Source organism: Carlito syrichta, unplaced genomic scaffold (genome assembly GCF_000164805.1).
Source record: "Carlito syrichta isolate Samal-C Ts95f unplaced genomic scaffold, Tarsius_syrichta-2.0.1 Scaffold309042, whole genome shotgun sequence".
Taxonomy (NCBI): Eukaryota; Metazoa; Chordata; class Mammalia; order Primates; family Tarsiidae; genus Carlito; species Carlito syrichta.
In genome coordinates this window covers 350,685-371,985 of record NW_007253138.1, presented here as the reverse complement: position 1 = coordinate 371,985, position 21,301 = coordinate 350,685, and the positions used below count along the sequence as shown (strand labels likewise).

Below are 21,301 nucleotides of genomic sequence, written 5' to 3'. Positions count from 1 at the left end.
CTGCCCTCCAGTCTGGGCGACAGAGTGAGACTCCAACTCAAAAAAAAAAAAAAAAAAAAGACATAAAAGCCTTTGGCTTTTTAAAAAGCCACCTCCAGGACACTTTATTTGAAGTCTGAGGGTCACTGAGCATCACAGCTTGGCAAGATGGGATAACCTTGAATCTAACATTTGAAATTGTTAGACCTTAACCTTTCAATTAAAAGGCTTTGTTTCCAGAAGATTTGCCAAGTATTTAAATGAAAGAAGCCGGCAGTGTTGAATCACTCAAAGTGGCAAGACCATGCAACAATTACACTACAAAGCTATGTGACTCTTTGATGCCATGTCCCTGTACTCACATTTGTCAGCACCGCAACCTCCACACCATCACTCAGAACCTCAAAGTCTTCCCGTTACTGTCTGGACAAAACAGAATGCTGTAAACCCACCCTAATCCAACCTGACCCACCTTTCAACCTTTTCCCCTAGCATAACCAAGCACAGGCCCTGTATTCTAGCCAAGTAGACATGAATAATCCTTTACACATTGCTATTAATTCTTTTTCTCCAAAGGTATTTTCTGGCTAATGCACATTGCACCTATCTTTGGAAAACTAGCTTGAATCTCTCTTTTGCCTGTGTTGTTTGAAAACAAATAAATTAAAGCATATGTATTAGACCTGGGAAACTTTCAGAAGGTGGCTTCATTCTTGTGCTTCTGCTTCTTTTCTGGTCAAATAGGGATGATGATACCTTCTTTAGAGGATTCAATGAGAAAGCCTTAGCATCATGTCTGGCATATAGTAAGCATTCAATAAATTTGACTTTTAAAAATCTAACACTTTTTTCTGTGTTTCTAAGGAAACTGCCCAAGCCACCCTGAGCCCTGCACTCCCAAATTCACTTTAATCCGCACTTCTTTTTTCCCAGAGTATTTTTCGTCTTTAATCCCTGTGTGTTTTGCTCCCTGCTAGTAAAAACCCTGTAAGGGAACAGATCTTTATTTTGCTCATTGATGCATCCCAAGCTCAAGACGAATATCTTGCCTGTCACATAGTATGGATGCAGATTTATTACAGGAATTATTAACTTACTGGTACAGATCACTGGCATTCAGGAACAAACTTGGTTTCTAGCTCCTAAATATCTAGTGACTGAGCTGGGATCAGTCACTAGACCCCTTTGTGCTCTGAACAAAAAAGGCTGCAGTATTTGAAGACCTTTTTATTTTCTAATGGTCCTGGCTTCAGAGCAAAATCTAGGGCCGCTAATGACTTACATTTGCATTATCACTCTGATGGGGAACAATGTAAGATAAAGATAAACTTTTTTTTGAGTTGGAGTCTCACTCTGTTGCCCAGACTGGAGTGCAGTGGCATGCTTCCGGCCACTGCAGCCTGGACCTGCTGGGCTCCGGGGATCCTTCCTCCTCAGCCTTCCAAGTAGTCAGAACTACAGGTGTGCACTACCACCCCCAACTAATTTTTGATTTATTGTATAGATGAGGTCTCACCAAGTTGCCTGGGTGGGTCTTGAACCCTGGGGCTCAGGCAATACCCTCACCTAGGCCTCCCAAAGTGCTGGGATTACAGGCTGAGCCACCTAGCCTGGCCAAAGAATCAGATTCCCCTCAAGGGAATTTCTTAGATAAAGGTGTAAATGACTGGTCACTGGAGCACAAAGGTGGGAATTACAGTCATTGCTAAAGGAAGGAGGGAAGGAGGAGGGCTGAGAGGCACACCACCACACACAGGTTCCAGGTCCACTATTAGGGGGAAGAGGGCCTGCTAGAAGCCCAAACCTCACATGCACGCAATTTGCTTGTGTAGTAAATGTTCACATCTACCCCATAACTCTCAAATAAATTTTTAAAAACATGCAAGTTATGGATGGCATTTAAGGTAGGGAACCTCAACACTGGAGAGATTGACTTGGAGAAAGAAACTTTATTTACATCCCACATTTGATAATTAACCCTAAAAATAGAAGTTTGCTTATTTTAGAGAGACTAAGCAAACTTGCTAATGTTTCTCTCACTGTTTTCCTTGGTGGAATAATTGTGTATATGCTTCTGGAGTGTGTCAGTTAAGGAATACATTGCTAGCTAAAAAAACATTGCAACTATAAACATTTTCCTAATTTCAAATTTTGCTGCACTAAAAGGCTTCTGTGGGATGTAGAAGGGCTTGGTCACTACTTTTTGAGGATTTGTCTTAACCTCCTTGTCTGCAATCTTGAGTCTTTTTAATAAAGATTGGATTAGGAACTTAATAGTAGTTTTCAAAGAAGACTTATCTTTGCATAGGGCTATAGAGTTCAGCTAAGGAAACAAATGATCTAATTGCATTCTCTGAAGCTAGAAATGCCTTCATAATAGGAATAGAAAATAGCAGATGCCACCATGGAGTGCATCCTCCTAAAGCTTCAAGGACCAACTCAGGTTACTTTTATTGAATGACCATGATAACAATCATACAGAGAGGCTCAAAATGGAGCCCCTATCTAATCACTTATGTCCATCCCTCATTTTTCTTAAGTATTAAGTGTCAGTTGCTTAACAGGTACAGAATTTTGCAACAGGTCATTAGTGGTTCTGAGAACAGAGGAGACTGCTCTGACAACATAAAAGCAATGAAACATCTTGCTCAAATGTTACATTTTTTATTAACCAAGGACACTTCCTTTATAGTGACTCATTGATTTTGGCATTCCTGTGTAGACTAACCAGAAACCTTTTTATAGTTCAGTATAAATATGAACAATTTAAAAAGGGCCAAGAAGTTTCAGCTGAAGCTCAGCTAAGTGGCATTTGATGAATAATCATTCCTATGAGTTCACCTCATGGTTAGAACTATATACCAGAGAGTCACCCCCATGATTAGTCATCTTAAAGAGGTTGTGAAACCTGATAAGAATGGTATGCATTCAACAAGCCTGGAGAAGGAAGAACCTTCATTCCATCTGCTTACTCTAGAAGAGTCTCCCAGGGTTGTCAGATTTTTAACCAACCTTCTGCCCTAAAGTCAAGCCTTGACCATTCAAATGATATGTACAACTCTGAGGGATTGGAAATAATAACTTTTAGTGAAAAGAACAAATAACACAATTCTAGCCAATCTTCTGTGAAACAGAAAATATGATATAATTCCTAGAGTTTTTTTTTAACGCAACTGACAATTCAGTAATCTCACCATTAACATAAACCAAACTCATTTAATACAGTAATCTCATCATTAACATAAACCAAACTCATTTAACATGGAAGGAGCAGAGGGTTACTGAGTATTAGATGCACTATAAAACCATCTGCAGCTGGAGATGATTCTGAGTAGCACATTTTAAAAGATACAGACACAGATCTAATAAATGAGTTTTTATAGTCTAGAAAAGCAGAAAAACTCAATTGTCCTAGTATATAACTTTTTCATTTCAAATAAGCTAAGCCCCTTGGGAAGTTATAATTCATTTGGTTCTCTGTGATCTGATGATTTGTTTAATAAAAGCATTGCCTTTTAAAATATCCAAACTGAGTTGTTTATCAGACTAGTAGTATAAGGCTATAAGAAACAGCATATTGCATGGGATCTTACTTCATATTATACATTTAAGACACTATTACTTAAATCTAGTAGAATAATATCTAGATCAAAAGTAAAAAAGTTGGACTTGAGGAAGCAAACCAGTATTTTTCTAGGATTGTCAAAATCATTGATTAATACCTTCTCAGAAGCTTATCTAAAAAATAAATAAATAAATGGAATAGTCAAGGCTTGAGCCTTTTGAAATGTTGTCTAAGGCCATAACCAGATAGGTAGATATTCTTGGATATCATGTTATATAGCTCGTATAAATTTGATTTTTTTCCCCCTTCTTCATCCCTAGGATGATTAGAGATGGCTTAAAGAGGTGACTAAGGAAAAAAATCCTGTGGAATATGTGTATTAGAAAATCTTCAAAATCACTCTTTAAATCCCAAAATAAACTTTTTGAAATCTGTATAGATCAAGGTGACAACCTGAGGTCTTTAAGTTCTTAGATTATTACAACCAAGAAAGAAGACAGTGAGTTGTACATTTGTTTTCTAAGATGTTTTAGTTCTCAGATACACCATCATCCACTTTAAGAGTGGTATAGAAATTGACTTCCTGAAGTCTTCTTTAGATTAGGAACAATGTTTAATGCTTGGAATCACAAAAGGGTGATTATCTTCTGAAATCGCTACTACATATAAGGTTCCTTGAATTTCTCTTCCAAACTTGCTGATTGTGCTTTCTTATTCTGAAGGCAGATGTCTAGCCATGTTGGTGGAAGCGTAGACCAATTAATGGTGATGACTTACATGATTTTAACAGGTATAATTTTGAGTACATTAACTTGGATTTATATATAGAATTCATGAAACAAAATCTGCCTCATTTGCTTAGACTCCATTAGCAAAAGTCTAATGTTAATGGTAGGTGTTTCACTATAATTGGAACTTTCCATATTTGTCTGTATCTGCAGTTAATAAACTGGACACAGATATTTCAATACATTAGAATACTTGTCATTCAATGTAATTGCTCCAATTGTGCAGCTAATAAAATCCCACATCTGTTTCATATAGCATGGGTTAGTATGCTGTCATTTAGGATTTTTCCATCCTTCACTTTAAATGTACACTTACTTAGTTCCACATACATATTTCATCCACTACCATTTCCCAAAAGATGAGAGAATGATGGATATGAACTTTTGCTCAAAAATACTTGTCCAGCTGGGCTTGGTGGCTCAGCCTGTAATCTCAGCACTTTGGGAGGCTGAGGCAAGTGGATTGCCTGAGCCTGCAGGTTCGAGACCAGCCTGGGCAACTTGGCGAGAACTTGTCTCTACAATTAAAAAAAAAAAAAATTAGCTGGGCATGATAACGCATGCCTGTAGGTTCAGCTACTTGGAAGGTTGAGGCAGAAGGATCACCGGAGTCCAGCAGGTCGAGGCTGCCTTGGCCGTGAGCATGCCACTGCACTCCAGCCTGGGCTAATAGGAACACCAGTATTCTTAGAGATAAGGCCCAAATGCCCTGTTGATTGTGAGTATCTTCCTCAACCAGAATAGATCATATCAGATGTAGGAATGTGATCTAATGGCAAATCTCTCGTGGAAGGTTAATGCCAACTTTAGGGGCATAGTGTACTGAAAAGGTCACCTAGAACCTAGAGATATCTTAGAATCAGATAATTTAAACTGATCTATTGGTGAGTCTGTATAACTAATAATTTTTTTTCATGACTTTAGTCTAGATACAGAAATGTAACAAAAAATAAGTTCCACCTGTCTATATACAATTACTGCATATACCCTAGTTTGCCTGCTTTGTGCTAATGTTACAAGGCAGCTGTATTCTTCTTCCTTTAAAGTCTTAAACAGTATGTCTCTGAAACATGAGTTGCAGAAAGGGTATAGCAACACTCAAGCAACTGCTTTGAGGATTATAGAAATGTGGGACTCTGCCTGGAAAGGGAAACCACATTGGGATTTTATATAATTCATCCAAGCTATTAAAAAAGAAACCAAATATCAGGCAGTATTTCTTGCACTAGTTTTTGGAAAAGGAAAAGTTTCATATCACCTGCCCGCTTTTTAAAGTGCCCTGGTATATATCATAAAATAATTCTTCTAGCTTATGTGACTCTTCACTTACAGCTTAACGTTTAAAACACAGATGCTTCGAAATAATATGCTTTCTTTAACTCTTCTAACATCTACATAGACTTTCAGGATGACTACTGTCATGGCACTTTAATAGAAAGTGGGAAGTGTTTAACAATTAGAATTTATGTGCCTATGTGTCATAGGTGAAGTCACAGAGGAACACTGATGAAAAAATGATTGTATCCTGAAGTCCATATGCAACACTGCACATCCACATTGACTTAATTCAGGATGATTTCGTATAGGAAGGAGAAAGCACAACTTCATGTTGTATATTCTAGGAAATAAACTGTCAAGATTCATATCTATGTGTCATCTAGAAACTAGCCTGGAACTAAGAAAAGGAGTTAGTTTGGATAGAAGTATCTAATATAGCTTAGGAAGGATAGACAAGAATAGGATAGTTTGAGGAAGTAGATAAAGATACGAAGGAGGATTGGGTAGTGTAAGCATGTTGGCCTGACTCATTAGCTTTCACTACCTTTTGCTGTGAGGATCAAACATAACATTCATTGTGTATTTAGATGCAAAATGTAGAGTAAAACTCATGTATTTACTGTGTTTTTATGTCAGTTCCGCAGTGCTTCTTCTCAAATCACTGCCCCAAAGTTCCCACAATAGAAACATTCTAGAGACGTCCATGCCAGTAGCAATATTTTTAAAAATATTAAAAACACTGACCATTGCTTTGTTAAGCTCTGGTGTCTCCACGTGGCTCTTTGAGCTATGACTGCCATGTTTCCTTAGCTTTGGCCCCCTCCCCTACCTTGGGGAGGTGAGTCAACTTCTCTTGCTCTCTCTCTCTTTCTCTGTAACTTACTTTCTCAATAAATTTTTCTTGAAAACTTTAAAAAAATAAAAAATTAAAATAAAAATGCTAAAATTGTTCGTGTAGCTTGTTCAGTCTTTACATTTTCTTCCTTTGTGTTTAGGAGAAGAGGGAAGCAGAATGAAGTATAGGATCCTATTTGACCATCTAATGATACAAAATAGAATTCTTATAAATTCAGATTTTAAAACTTGTTTATTCTATTGACCCATTCCAGTTGTCTGTGAACACTTTAGCTTTTAAAAATTTTTCTTCCATGTGCTTTTTTGGTGTATGGGTTGGTCACTTGGGAACTAGAAGTACCAAACCCTATGAGGTCCCTTCCTGCTGTTGCCACCACAGCATGCCTCCAGTCTCATTGCAGCCAGCCAGCACAGGTGACTGTGTTGTCACTAAAACCTGGTGGGTTTTATCCACCAAAGAAAGTACTCCGGTGACCAGGACAGGTGTGGCTATCTACGGTCCTGCAGTAGTGTGTTCAGTTGCAGGGAGAAGTGCTCTGTAGAGTTCTATCATGTCCACACAGGCCCTCTGGTCACACAGCTATTTCAGTGTGTTCATGTGTGCCACATACTAGTTATTGCACTGAGCCAGGCCCAAAGTGCCCAGGGATCTTTTTGGAGAAAAGGTTTCAGATGAGAAACCTGATGCTTGAGCCCAGGTCTTTAGTCAAGACTGCCTACCTTCTATCCATGGGGAGTTTCCCTGGGTCCCCTGCCATGTGTCAGACCACTTCAATCCATTCATCATTTCCCAGAAATGCTTTGGCTCACTGTACAAACTTGCCCACCAGGTTCCCAGCCACCTCGGAGCTTGGAGCTCTAAAGCCCAAGGCATATGAGGAAGCGTAGCCTTTGCCAAGTCCCTCTCTCTCCCAAATAAAGCCATATTATCCTTTCTCCTAGAATAATAGTTTCATAATAGCCTTTCCTCTGAATTAATGGGAATCGCTCATGGCTCCTTCCATAGGTGACTTGATATCTCTTTAAACAGAAAGAGAAGCAGTTAATGAGGGTGATTCAAGGTGGTACTTAATACTGTGATTTTGGACTTAGTGATTCAGTGATTACCTTGCAAATCTCTCTTCTCTACATGGCTCTAGAGGACAAGTACTCAAGGGAGAATAGCATATAAGGAAAGAAATATCACATCATTAGAGGGAATCACTGCCTAGCAACCTCCAAATGCTGAGCTCTGGTAAAGCTGTGTTGCAGCACACTATACATTAAACCAGAAATTCCCTCTTCTCTTTTCCACTCAAGTTGTGCCTGCAACATTGCCCTGCCCAACTCATTTGAGATATACAGACAGCCTTTACCTAAGGTTGAGCCACATCCAAATGGTCCCTGGTGTAAGGCAGAGCATAACCCAAATGATCCAGTGCCAGCAATGTAAAGCAATGACAGAAATGTGATTTTTTTCAACCTTTGTAGTTCCCATAAACCAAAGCTTCAATGTTACTTCCTTCCCTTTGTAGAAGTGAGTTAAAGGAGAAAGTTGTATTCCAGTGTTCCTGCTCTGTTTCCTGTAAGCCAGAAGAGGTTATAGTTGAGAACTAGGGTGGAATAAAAGTTTCTTCTCCCACAGTGATTGGCTGGGACATTAAAGCTGAAATGGTTATACTCTCTAATGTCAATTAATTCAGCCTCATGTGTTCATATTCACAAAAATTCCACATGATCAAAAGACCAAAAGGACATTCCAACACTACCCTCTTTCTTAGAATCTGAATAAGTGTAAGGAGGGATTCTAGAATCAATCCTCTATGCGTGTCTTTGTTCGTACAGGCATATTAACTTGCACCCAGCTTTGCCAAGATGCTAGAGCATACTCATTATGAAGACTACACTTTCTATTTCTTCCAAGTCCAGTGGAGTTAAGTGTTCAAAGTAATAGCCATTGTACTGAAACAACTAAGAATATGATTGCAAAATTTATTATAAACTTAATACTGCAGTTAAACATGTGAACACTTTTCAGACACTTCCAGTGAATTGGGTGGTGCTGGCCAGACTAAAGAATGGGCCCTTATTTGGGTGCATAAAGCTCCTTTAAAGCTTAAACTCTCCTAAACATTCTTGATGATGACTATTTCTTATCTCTAATGGGAGAGATTTATAATAAAAAGTTAGGTTTTAAAAAATGGGTGGAGGTGGATACAAAATTAGGAGAGGTTCATAATGAGTCAAGAGTATTAAAAGTTGCCAACTTAAGAACTCAGATTTCTTATCATGTAAAAAAAAATAATAATAAATAGAAGGCCAAATACTGAATAGCAGAGAATGTACCGAAATAAATTTAAACGCTTTGATCTGTGAGTTGCGTCTCAGCCCTAGCCAAAGTAGCCAAATCAACATCAATGAGACAGTTTAACTCCTACTATCTAGGCTAAGAGAACTCCAGTGCCGATGTATAATTAGACCACGTAAAATCCTTTTTCTGTTTTGGTTCAGAAAGCATTTATAAAATATTATGTTCAAACTATACTGTTAAGTTATCTTCTTAATATTTTGCTTTGTGTATCTACTAAACGGAAGGCGTTTTTGTTTCAGCCCCCACGTAATGGGCTTTGTACAGCCTGCTTAAAAAATAGTTTAAGAAAACTGACGTATATGATTTCTAGGAATAAGGCATTAGAATCTCATGCTAGGATCTAGACCTTTCCTGGTACCAGCTCTCTTCTAACCTGCTATTTAACAATTAGACAAATCATGTACTCTTTCTTACCCTCAGTTTCCTACTAGGTATAATGAAAGGGTATGAACAAATTACTCCCTAGGCTTCTTCCATCTTAGTAGTCTAACCCACTTGGTATTTTAAGCAAAAGATTGTTGAAGTAGACCATTTGACCTTAAACGTGTGAGTACATTGAAATCATCTTAAAATATATTGATTTCTGGGTCTCTACTCCCAGAGATTCTGAATTAATTGATCTGAGTATGGCATAAACATCAATGTCTTATGAGCTTACCAGTAAACGTTCCCCAGGTGATGTGAGGTAGATCATCTAAAGTGTCCGTGATAATGACGTGAGCATGAATTTGACTCACAATTCATTAGAACAGGCCTCTCTGGGAAACTCAGAGTAGATTTTGTTCCTAGAGTCCTGTTCCCAGCAGAACTTACCTTCCACGGGCACAGATTTCAGAGTTGGGCAGGTGGTGGCTCTCACGTTGGTAAACACTCACTTTTTCACCTGAGCTTTATTCATTAGAATACTACATCATTCCATGTTTCTATTTACTAGACATTTGCACATTTGTTCTTACTGTTCTACAAGTGGTTAAATGCTTACTGTGGAAAAGCAGTGTTACAAACAACACAAAACTCTACACAACGCATAGCTTCCATGAAACCTAGCTTGAGTTTAATCATAGTTACCATTTGTTACGCACCTTCTGTGTTAGGCACAGAGATCTCTACATAAGTTCTTATTTTTTTTTAACAGCTTAGAAAACTATTTTCTATTTACAGATGAAGAAATGAACATTAGTTAAGTTGCCCCAGGCCACAGAGCTAGAAAATGGTGAATCTTGAGTAGGGGGGGACTCCCAGGCCTGAGCTCTTAACTACTAAGCTATCTCACCTCTACCCAAAATCAACTGTATGAGAGATCTATAAGACTGTTCTGATTGGTTCACAAAAAGCTTCTTGGTTCACAGTTTTATATACCTTCTAGGTCCCACCACATCCTTTTCAAGGGTTAAAAGCAATGAAACATGCTGCTGTAAATGCATAACTTGTGTACAGCTCATTGACTCAGGCATGGTCTATTACCGAGGCCCCCACAGCAGTGTCAGCATTTATAAGAAAATCTTCTAAGGACGCCTTTTCAGTATGCATTAACATAGTCTCATTCCCCCAGTGAAACAGGTTGCAAAAATCTTACTGTATGCTCAATGTGGGCTTTGCAGAGAATAACCTTCCTGGAAGCATAGGAATCTAAAGCAGTTAAGAGAGGGAAACTTTGCCTCAAGTATCCAAAACCTAACTTTGCTACAGCATCACTGGCAATCCTCCTTATTCTCTATTTAGAAGATAGCACTGAAGGCTATTTACTGCCCTCTTGGACCCAGAGGTCTGTCTTCGAGGTTAATATTTCACATGTCCTAATTCAGCACTTCAAATGAGGCAGGCAGAAAGTTCCAAAGGACAAGGAAGTACATTCTCTGTCCAGCAAAGATATTTACTCGTATGTTGCTTTGTTTTCGGGTCTCCTTAATTCCCTTCCTTGTTTCTAATTTATGTGACTCCTTATGAAAAATTAACTGGTATGTTAAAGTCAACAGGATTATGACTTTTTGAAAACAGTTTATAAAACACAGGCTAAAATCAGTGGGATTTAAGAAAGGAAAAAGACAAGAAAAATAGCATATATAACAGAAGAAGGAACAAAGACTATTCTCAGTTTTGAATTCAGCAGCTTATTAGAAATTGATCTTGTGTTGCTGTGTCCATTTCATTAATCATAAAATAGAGACACATCCTGTTTCATGGGGCTTTCCGAATAAGTGTTTTCAGTGCTTAGTGTTTGTCCCATTCTCCGTAACATTAAAAACAGATTCTCTACCATCTGTGAAATAGGACTATCATTAAGTCTCTAATTCAAGTTACTCCTTTTACCAGCATTTGAGACTGACCAAGCACACTGCTGCCTGCTCTGTATGATCACTCCAAGAAGATAGGCTTAGAGGTCAGAAGCGGGGAGGATGGTTGGCAAGTGTGTACCATAATATTTTTTCAGAACCCTGGAATCATTAAGTAGTACCACTGCTAATGCAATACATTCCTACTGGATAAGCAGGTACAGAAAGGTGACAGCCCAACTCTATCCTTACAGAGCCTAGAATGGTCATAGTCTACCATGCTAGCTTTTGCAGTATTCAAATGCTAGATATTTTATATGAATCATTTTAGCATGAAACAAATTATAGCTGATTTTTATTAGTGCAAAGGATATAGTGCTTCTAAGATGACTCATGTGGTCTTCTGGTATATATATCTCTCAGAGCCTTCTCAGAAATCAAGAGAGATGTTGCAAGATCCAAAATCTCTCCTAGTCATCTGTTTCTAGTGCTGTGAAAAAGGGAAATATCTTCATTTTTCAGGGATGTTTGTATTAAGTCCAAAATCCAAGTTAGAGATCTTCATTCAAATGGAAGTTAGCTTTATTAATCTAGCAAAACCTCCTTTACTATATTCTGTTATATATGAGGCCTTAAGAAGGAGTTAGGAATATAGGATCATTTTGTTTCCAGTTGTGTCATCTTATGTCTTTAAGCAAACCTTCTTCCACCCACCGTATGTCAGATGATGACTTGGATATTTGACAAGTTTCTAATGGGGGACTTGTTCTTTAAATCTTGGAGGACTAGAGAACTATCTACATGTGTAACTGGATGTACACTTTTGTTAAAATCTTTCAGTAATCTTGGATATTTCTTTTGTAAAGGAGTGTGTAGTCTTGGAGCCTCTGGGCAGAGTCTACCTTCCAACTGTTTCAGGAAACTGAGATATATTTTCAATTGTATGGCCTATAATGGAGACCCACCGTTAATTGTTGCAACCCAAAATACACATTCATTTTCTTTAGAGAATTTATTATGCTAAAAGAACTTTTTCTCCCTGTTTTTTTCCTCCCATGTCTCTTGTAACTGCTCATCTCCAAATGGTGAAAGGATATAGTCAAAGGAAATCAAATACCTTTAAAACAATCCAGTGCTGTGAAAAGTTGTATTTAAATGTTGGAGGAGAGAAGTTTTTGTTGTAAAAACTTACATCAAGGTAGCACCGCTCACTCTGGAGCGCTTCCATTTGGCCCAGTCTGCCAACATTAGACTTATACCTGGTCTTGATTTGGAAAGTAGTTATGTCTTGTGTTACTTTTATGACTAAACCCACATGCCACCATCCCCTCCCCTAAAGCTCTCAAAGTACTTTGTGGCACTTCTCAAATTCCTTTCAAATAGACTCACTTTAGAGTACAAATGGCCAGATTTAATGAGCTAAGTCTTTTTCTTGTCAGAAATAATATCCTGTAGGAAAGTATGATATCAGGCTTCAAAGATGGGTGACAGACTCTTATGCCCTAGTTACTTTTTCAGCTAGTAATTTTCAACCCGTTCTGGACCATCTTGCCTCTGCTATCAATGCATGCATTGTTGAACCCAACATAACACTGACTTAAGCAAGACAGACTTGAAGGTATATTCACACACATACCTCAGATGCCTCCCATGAAAAGAACAGAACGTATTGGAATACATTCGTATAATTTTTATTCTTGACCTAGGAAATTAAAAGTGGCTCCGTCAAAGTACATAAATATAGCCTTGAAAGCCAAAACAGTATAGTTTTTTGTTTGTTTGTTTGTTTGTTGAGTTGGAGTCGCACTCTGTCGCCCAGACTGGAGTGCAGTGGCTGCTCCTGGCCACTGCAGCCTCGACCTGCTGGGCTCTGGCGATCCTTCCGCCTCAGCCTTCCAAGTAGCCGGAACTACAGGCATGCGCTACCATGCCCAGCTGATTTTTTTTTTATTTATTGTAGAGATGAGGTCTCGCTGCCCAGGCAGGTCTCGAACCCGCGGGCTCAGGCAATCCACTCACCTCAGCCTCCCAAAGGCGCGGGATTACAGGCTGAGCCACTGAGCCCGGCTAGTATAGTTTTTTAAAACATATAAGGATTGATGTTTAAATGAAGCCCTTGAATCTGTCACATTTAAAGTATTTTTAAAGAACAGCTTTTCATAGTGTAAAATCAAAACAGATTAGCATTGCCATTGTATCGTTTGGAGCCCAGTCCACCCTAGTTATTTTAAAAGATCTTAATGTTTAGCATCCACTAGGTATAAAGTTGGTATAAAACTGAGAGAGAGTAAGGAAGGAACACCGAATCATCACTGGGTAAGCACATTACAAAAAGCAGCTACCATCCCTGTGGTTGGGGCACAATGGAAAGAAACTGAGATCACCAAAGCTTAGAAGCTTGGAAGAAGGTGTCTTAGAAGCCTGCTGCTCAGCTAGGGCTGGAGTCCCTGTGCTCTGAGGACCTGAGATCCACATGGGCTGATGCTGGTGTCTCCATGAAGGGCACAATGAGGCTAGTTCTGCAAGTGTAAAACCGATTTAGCCGCTGTTTTAGGAAGAAACTCTTGCTGCTGGGGTGAAAAAGCTCTCTGCTAGAGTCATACCTAAACGAGCCACAAATCTTGAGGAAGCTCATGTGGAGTAAACAGAAATGTATATGTCCCTTCTCCAGTTTGGCAGTCTCCCTGTAGCACCCCCTACTGGTGGAGCTAGCATGCAGTCAGCTGGCAAAGCAGAAAGTTTGCACAAACCTAGGCCCAACCTCCTAATGCCAGGCATAGAAGGGTGATTCTGAAGCTGAGACAACTTAATCATTGGCACAGACCACCCCTCTAGCCACCTCTCTAGCTACTCAGCATCCATGCACATCGTTCTGCATATTTCAATGTCTTCCCCTACAACTAAACAAGTGTTTCCATCTAAAAAGATGTAACTATCACTCATTCAGAGGATGTTTTCTCACCTTCTTCCCACACTGGTGAATAGGAAATAAGGAACCAGGTAATATGTACAAAAGTATACACATAAAAAGCAAGGAAGAAAACATGTATAGCTATAACAGTTCTCATTACCATCTACACAGATAGCATCTGTGTGCCAGACATTGAGAAATGAGTATCCTACTTTCAAGATTTAAGTCAAGTGGATGCACAGATAAGTAAGTAGAACTGTGTGTAAATTTTGCAGTGACCATGTTTCTTTCTTTCTTTCTTTCTTTCTTTCTTTCTTTCTTTCTTTCTTTCTTTCTTTCTTTCTTTCTTTCTTTTCTTTCTTTCTTTTCTTTCTTTCTTTCTTTCTTCTTTCTTCTTTCTTCCTTTCTTCCTTTCTTCCTTCCTTCCTTCCTTCCTTCCTTCCTTCCTTCCTTCCTTCCTTCCTTCCTTCCTTCCTTCTTTCTTTCTTTCTTTCTTTCTTTCTTTCTTTCTTTCTGTCTCTCTCTCTCTTCCCTCCCCCAGGCTGGAGTGCAGTGGCATGCTCACAACCACCGCAGGCTCTGCCCACTGGGCTCAGGCAATCCTTCTGCGTCAACTTCCCAAGTAGCTGGAACTATAGGCGCATGCCACCATGCCCGTCTAATTTTTTTATTTTTGTAGAGATGAGGTCTCACCAGGTTGCCCAGGCTGTTCTTGAACCTCTGGGTTCAGGCAATTCTCTTGCCTCCGCCTTCCAAAGTGCTAGGATTTCAGGTGTGAGCCACCGTGCCCAGCGACCATGTGTATTTCTTTTTCTTTCTTTTTTTTTTTTTTTGAGTTGGAGTCTCCCTCTGTTGCCCAGACTGGAGTGCAGTGGCCGCTTCTGGCCACCACAGCCTCGACCTGCTGGGCTCCGGTGATCCTTCCACCTCAGCCTTCCAGGTAGCTGGAATTACAGGCATGTGCTACCACGCCCGACTGATTTTTTGATTTATTGTAGAGATGAGGTCTCGCTGCCCAGGCGGGTCTCGAACCCACGGGTTCAGGCAATCCACTCACCTCAGCCTCCCAAAGGCGCAGGATTACAGGCTGAGCCACCGAGCCCGGCTGACCATGTGTATTTCAAGGGAAGAAGGGAAAGCTTCCGCGAGAGGTCTTACTTATTGTCTCTAGGATCAAATCTGCAGTGAACATGGCGTGAGGGGGAGCTCAGCAGTTTGGGAGTAGAAGGTGTGAAAGGGGTTGGTATGCAGGAGTGAGAAGAAATGAGGTTGAGGACAAGGAGAAGTAACATATTTAAGAGCCTCACATACAAAATGAAAAACTTCTATAGGTTTGTCCTAAAGTCAAAGGGGAACCATCACGGGATTAAGTAGAAAAGTTTCCAGCTTTATTCTGATATTTAGAGGAAACTTCATTCTATAAAAAAATCCAGATTACCTCAATTTGGCAAATACAAACTATGGACTGGAGTTTCAAGGTCATTATGGGAGCAAAAAGTAGAAGGGTTAAAAAGGCTCACAAATAGCCGGGCTCAGTGGCTCAGCCTGTAATCCCAAGCCTTTGGGAGGCTGAGATGAGTAGATTGCCTGAGCCCGTGGGTTTGAGACCCGCCTGGGCAGCGAGACCTCATCTCTACAATAAATCAAAAAATCAGCCGGGTGTGGTAGCGCATGCCTGTAATTCCGGCTACTTGGAAGGCTGAGGCAGAAGGATCACCGGAGCCCAGCAGGTCAAGGCTGGGTGGCCAGGAGCGGCCACTGCACTCCAGTCTGGGCGACAGAGTGAGACTCCACCTCAAAAAAAAAAAAAAAAAAAAAGGCTCACAAATGATACAGGTGCCTGATGCATGCAGTAGATACATCCAAAAGGATAAGAAGTAAAGAAATTGCATTTGGTCAGGAGGCCCATTAACAGTTGAAGTTGACTTTCTGAAAATAGAGTTGAGATTCACAGTCCTTTGAGAGGAAGGGAATATGAAAAGGCAGGGGGTTCAGGAATCCACCCATTTTAGAAGTTTAATCCTGGCTGAGCTCGGTGGCTCAGCCTATAATCCCAGCACTTTGGGAGGCCAAGGTGAGTGGATTGCTTGAGCCCTCGAGTTCGGGACCCGCCCAGGCAACTTGGAGAGACCTCGTCTCTACAAATAAAAAATTAGCCGGGTGTGGTAGCTCACACCTGTAGTTCCGGCTACTTGGAAGGCTGAGGTGGAAGGATCACTGGAGTCCAGCAGGGCAAGGCTGCGGTGGCCCAGAGTCTGAGTGACAGAGTGAGACTCCAACTCAAAAAAATAAGGTTTAATTCTGAAAGGATTATGAGATGGTCATCAGAGGGCTACAGGGCCATATGGAAGTGATTTCCTTTTTTCTCAGATGAGATATGAACAATTTATAAAGGAAAGGGCCCTCTAGGGAGAAGGGGAGGATGCAAAGAATGAATGTCAGTGTGCCCCTTACGTCAGAGCTTAATCTCACCACCTGATGCTTTTAATGTAGGTAAATAGCCACTTGATTTAGAATAAATTGTCTGAAATTTAAAAAATAATTATTAGCCTGAAATCAGAAGAGTGTGTATAGGAGATTTATGTATCATGTTGCCAGAAGACAAAACTGGGACCCACTGAAACTAATCAAAGCATACAGAATAAAGGTGTTATATTTATTTGTTAAGGCTGCTGTAACAAATTACTACAAACTGGGTGGCATAAAGCAACAGAACATTTGTTCTCTTATGGTCCTGGAGACAAAAAGTAAAAAATCAAGAAGTCAGCTGGGTTTGTTCCTTCCAGAAGTTCTGAGGAAGAACCCGTTCCATGCCCCTCTCCTAGCTTCTGGTGGGTGGTGGCAATTCTTGGCTTTCCTTGGCTTGGAGGTGCATCAGTCCAATCTCTACCTACATCTTCACTTCATCTTCTCCTCTGTGTCTCTGGATCTCAAAATTTCCCGTATCTTTCTTTCATAAAGATGTCTGTCATTGGATTTAAGACCTCCCTAAATCCAAGATGATCTCATCTTAAGATCTTAAATTAATTATTACTACAGAGACTCTTTTCCCAAATAAAATTGCATTCAAATATTCAGGACATTAAATGAGGTTAGCACTTGGACATGTTATTTGGGGGGTTACTACAGGTATATAATAAAGCATCTCTGTGGCAAGAATGCAGCTTCTCAGGTGAGATTCATCAGTGTAGTGTTGAGAAACTCTGGCTTGGGGCCAGTCTGGTTTAGAAACCTGGTTCTACCTCTTAGCAGGTGTGTAGTTTTAACATCTCTGTGCCTTGACTTTCTCTCTGAAACATGAAATACTCACAGGGCTACTATGAATTTTTTAGAGTTAATACAAATAAAAGGTTAATAGTGCCTGGTGCCCAACTAAGTCTTGAATTACCTACGGCTTTGAGTCTTCTACTAAGAAAGACTTTCAGCAGCAAAACAGTTTGTTTATGTAGCTGCCAACTAGTCAGGTGTCTTTGAGCAATATTAACTACTAAATCTCCAAGTAAAACAATTCAGACAACCTTAACCATACATAGATTGTATGCATGCATTTAAAAACTGTTAAGATTATAAAAAATATTAAAAACTCAAAGGTGGAGGAATTTAAGTATTGACCTCTCGGAAAACGTGAGATCTGTGAAGCAAGCTAAGTGCAATTTGAGCTGAGTAAAAACTTGAAACTCGTTTTATATTCTTTAAATATCTAAAAAGCAGCATATATTCCCATGCAGTGGGCTTGGTCCTTCAATGAAAAAGCTCACATAAATGGGTGATTTAGGCAAAGAATGAAGAGGGCTTTTTTTTGGTGGAGAAGTGTACCATTCATAGGTGGTCTTAACAGGCTTATGGAACAATGGATGGCTTTTCTTCGCCTTTGGTCTTCAGTCAATGTAGAAAATTAATCCTCTCATTCTAGCTCTCTCTAGAACTATGTAGAAAACGTTGACTCCTGGGAGGTGAAAGAAACTTTTGAAACCTTAGATCGCTTTTCATGTTTACAACAGCTGCGTTTTCTTGTTTTTCCTACTGTGATGCATGGGGAAAGGACTTTTTGCAACCACTGTTTGAAGGATGGTAATGCAAAATAATAGCACAAAAGTATTTCTACTCAATAAATTGCACAACTGGTACTCCATACATTCATTCCTTTTCCAACACATGTAAATGTTAACAACAAACATGGAAATCTTTTAAAGCATTGTGCTTGAATAGCCCTGGAGAGCATATGCAGAATATTTTTTAAAAACAGTTGTCCATGTAAATAAGATAAAATGTAAAACTCTACTGTTGTTTCTGCCTTTAAAGTTAGGTGATTTTGTGAAGAACTGAAATCTACAATGCCCAATTTCAGACCAGTTGCAATCTTATCAGGCTCAGCATTCAATTTATTTCTATTTTGCTATGAAACCTAGCAAGTTTTTTGATCCTATCTTTAGTACTAGATTTTTATGCCAAAGTTCTAATGCAAACTGCCGAGCTAGATAATCATTAAATGTTACTAGATATCTAGTGCTTAAAGCAAAACCTATTAAGCACACATGTTCCATTTTGGAAACTACAAAGGAAATGGCCTACCCACTCCCCCGCTTTCAGAGTTCAGTCCAATAGAGGAGGAGAAGGAACAAAATGAATCTAAAGAACTACAAGAGAAAGTCACTAGTTGTAGGGCTGTTATGGCAGAAAGTCTAGGTTTGCTGCGTTCTGGTCTCACTATGTCTCTAAACTCTGCCTACAGGTGTCTGTGGTAGGTTATGTTTATTTGAGACGACTCCATTGGAGATCGCCTGGTATCACCAAGTGTCCACCGGTGCTGGGGTTTGCTGCCGGATTTCTTGCCATGTCTAACGAAGTGGAAACAAGCACAACCAATGGTCAGCCTGACCAACAGGCTGCATCAAAAGCTCCATCGAAGAAGGAAAAGAAGAAAGGTATGGAGAGATTCTCTTGAGGCCCATGAAGAAAGTGAGAGGTGGTTACCTCTGGACAAATGTGAGATTCAGGGTAAAGCGAGGCCAGGTGTGGTGGCTTATGCCTGTAATCCTAGCGCTTAGGGAGGCCAAGGCAGGAGGATCATTTGAGCCTGAGAGATCAAGATCAGCCTAGGCAATGTAGCAAGACCCTGTCTTTACAAAAGAAATAAAAAGTTAGCCAGACATGGTGGCATGTGCCTGTAGTCCCATTACTTGGAGGGGATGAAGAGGGTGGATCCCTTCAGCCCAGGAGGTTAAGATTGCAGTGAGTCATGATGGTGTCATTGCACTCCAGCCTGGGCAACAGAATGAGACCCCAATTCAATATATATATAACAGAGTAAAACGAGAGGTGTCTCTTGCCTTGCTTCAACCTCAGCTTAATCTCAAGTTCTCTTAAACAGGAAAGCTGTACTTTGTTAGAAAAGATTGGTTCACCATGCAGGAAGTAAGACACATCTCTGAATCTGTGATTGACCCAACTTAGATCCTGCTGGGAAACTCTCACAGCATCTCGATTAGTTAATAATACAACTGTCAATTATTATATGACTATCTTTCAGTAATCTATTTACCACTTTGCTTTACTAAAGCCACTGTTTAAAAAAAAAATTTTATTAGACCCTCTTCTATGGACTTGAAGTAACACTGGAAAGTGCTAGAGTCCTTAATCATTCAAAGCTTGAGAATATGCCATGACTTGCTTATCTTTCACTATTATACTTTAATTCTGGTCATGAGATAGAACAGGCCATTTAAGAGAAGCTCAGGGCCAGGTGTGGTGGCTCAAGCCTGTAATCCCAGCACTTTGAGAGGCCGAGGCAAGAGGGTTGCCTACGCTCAGGGTTCGAGACCAGCCTGGGCAACTGGTGAGACCTCGTCTCTAAAAATAAATAAAAAAATAAGCCAGGCGTGGTAGCGTGCACCTATAGCTCCAGCTACTTGGAAGGCTGAGGCAGAAGGATCGCCTGAGCCTAGCAGGTTGAGGCTGCAGTGGCCGTGAGTGTGCCACTGCACTCCAGCCTGGGTGTCAGAGTGAGACTCTGACTCAAAAAAGAAAGAAAGAAAGAAAGAGAAGCAAAGGAGGCTACAAACATGGGATAATTCTTACCTTAATAATTTTTAAAAGAATTTGCCCATAATTCCTTTCTGCCTTATCAATGTTAGTAAATTGCATGATGGCTTATTTCTCTTTCATTAAAAATATGTATATTACCCTCTTTACATTCTTGCAAAGCCTTAAGAAAGGCACGGTGAAGAGTATCCTCAACTCCTACCTCACATATTCCTATGTTACCCATAATTCAGTCACTTTTGCACTTCTAAGAGTTTAATTTCTGCCAGGCCTAACTCCATACACAGTGCATAGTGAAGCATGATTTTTCTCGAAGTAAGAATAAGACCGTGTAGAGCACTGCACATATGATCAATTATAGTGAAATTGGGGTTTATACTACTTAAATTTTGTAGATTCTGGAGCAAACTTGGTCATGACTAGGACTGGTATTTAAATATAAACTTTATCCTGTATTTCTTTCTTTTCTCAGGCTCTGAAAAGACAGATGACTATCTCTTGGCTAGGTTTAAAGGTGATGGTGTAAAATACAAGGCCAAACTGATTGGCATTGATGATGTGCCAGATGCAAGAGGGGATAAGATGAGCCAAGATTCTATGATGAAACTAAAGGTAAGAGGGGAAAAGATGCTTTGTCTGAATACTAAGCAAAAATACCTTAGAGAGAATCCTATTAGAAGCTCTTGTTGACCTAAATTTCAATTATTTGAGAAACTCTTCTAAGCACATAATTATCTAGTAGTGCCTTATTTTTTTTTCTGAGAAGCCATGAATGTGTTTGCATATTTTTTTTTTTTTTTTAGAAAGTAGGCTTTATTGAGAGAACAGAAAATCTCCCACAGTGGGAGAAGACTGAAGGGGTTGCCCATGTTTGCATATTTCAAGTGCTGTGCTAGAGACCAAATTTAACCAAGTGTAACAAGACTCTAGATGCCTTTCCCTTTTGGCAGACTCAGCATTTGGTTGAACCAAGCCTATCCCTACCATTTCCCTCCTTATATGATTCTAAATGCTGTGTCCTAATGTGTATATTATTTGTCACACTATATGTGGAGAACATGGAATATCTTATCTTAGACCCAGTGAGGGTCTGGTAAAATTTAGGATTCTAAATGGAAATGAATGTTTCTTAGTTTTAGCCTTTCTGTTTTTTTTTTTTAATTTTAAAATTTAGCCAGGCTTGGTGACTCAGCCTATAATCCTGCGCTTTGGGAGGCTGAGGTGAGTGGATTGCCTGAGCCCGTGGGTTCAAGACCCGCC

The 21,301-nt window shown here is 39.8% G+C and overlaps 1 protein-coding gene across 1 annotated transcript in view; it reads left to right on the top strand.

The window, feature by feature from the left end:
* Positions 1–21,301, top strand: part of DAB2 (DAB2, clathrin adaptor protein) — a 55,738-nt gene that overhangs the window by 11,831 nt on the left and 22,606 nt on the right. The window contains exons 3-4 of the mRNA XM_021716866.1: positions 18,732–18,924; positions 20,514–20,653. Of these exons, the coding sequence (XP_021572541.1) occupies positions 18,732–18,924; positions 20,514–20,653 (333 nt within the window). The remainder of the gene's footprint in view (positions 1–18,731; positions 18,925–20,513; positions 20,654–21,301) is intronic.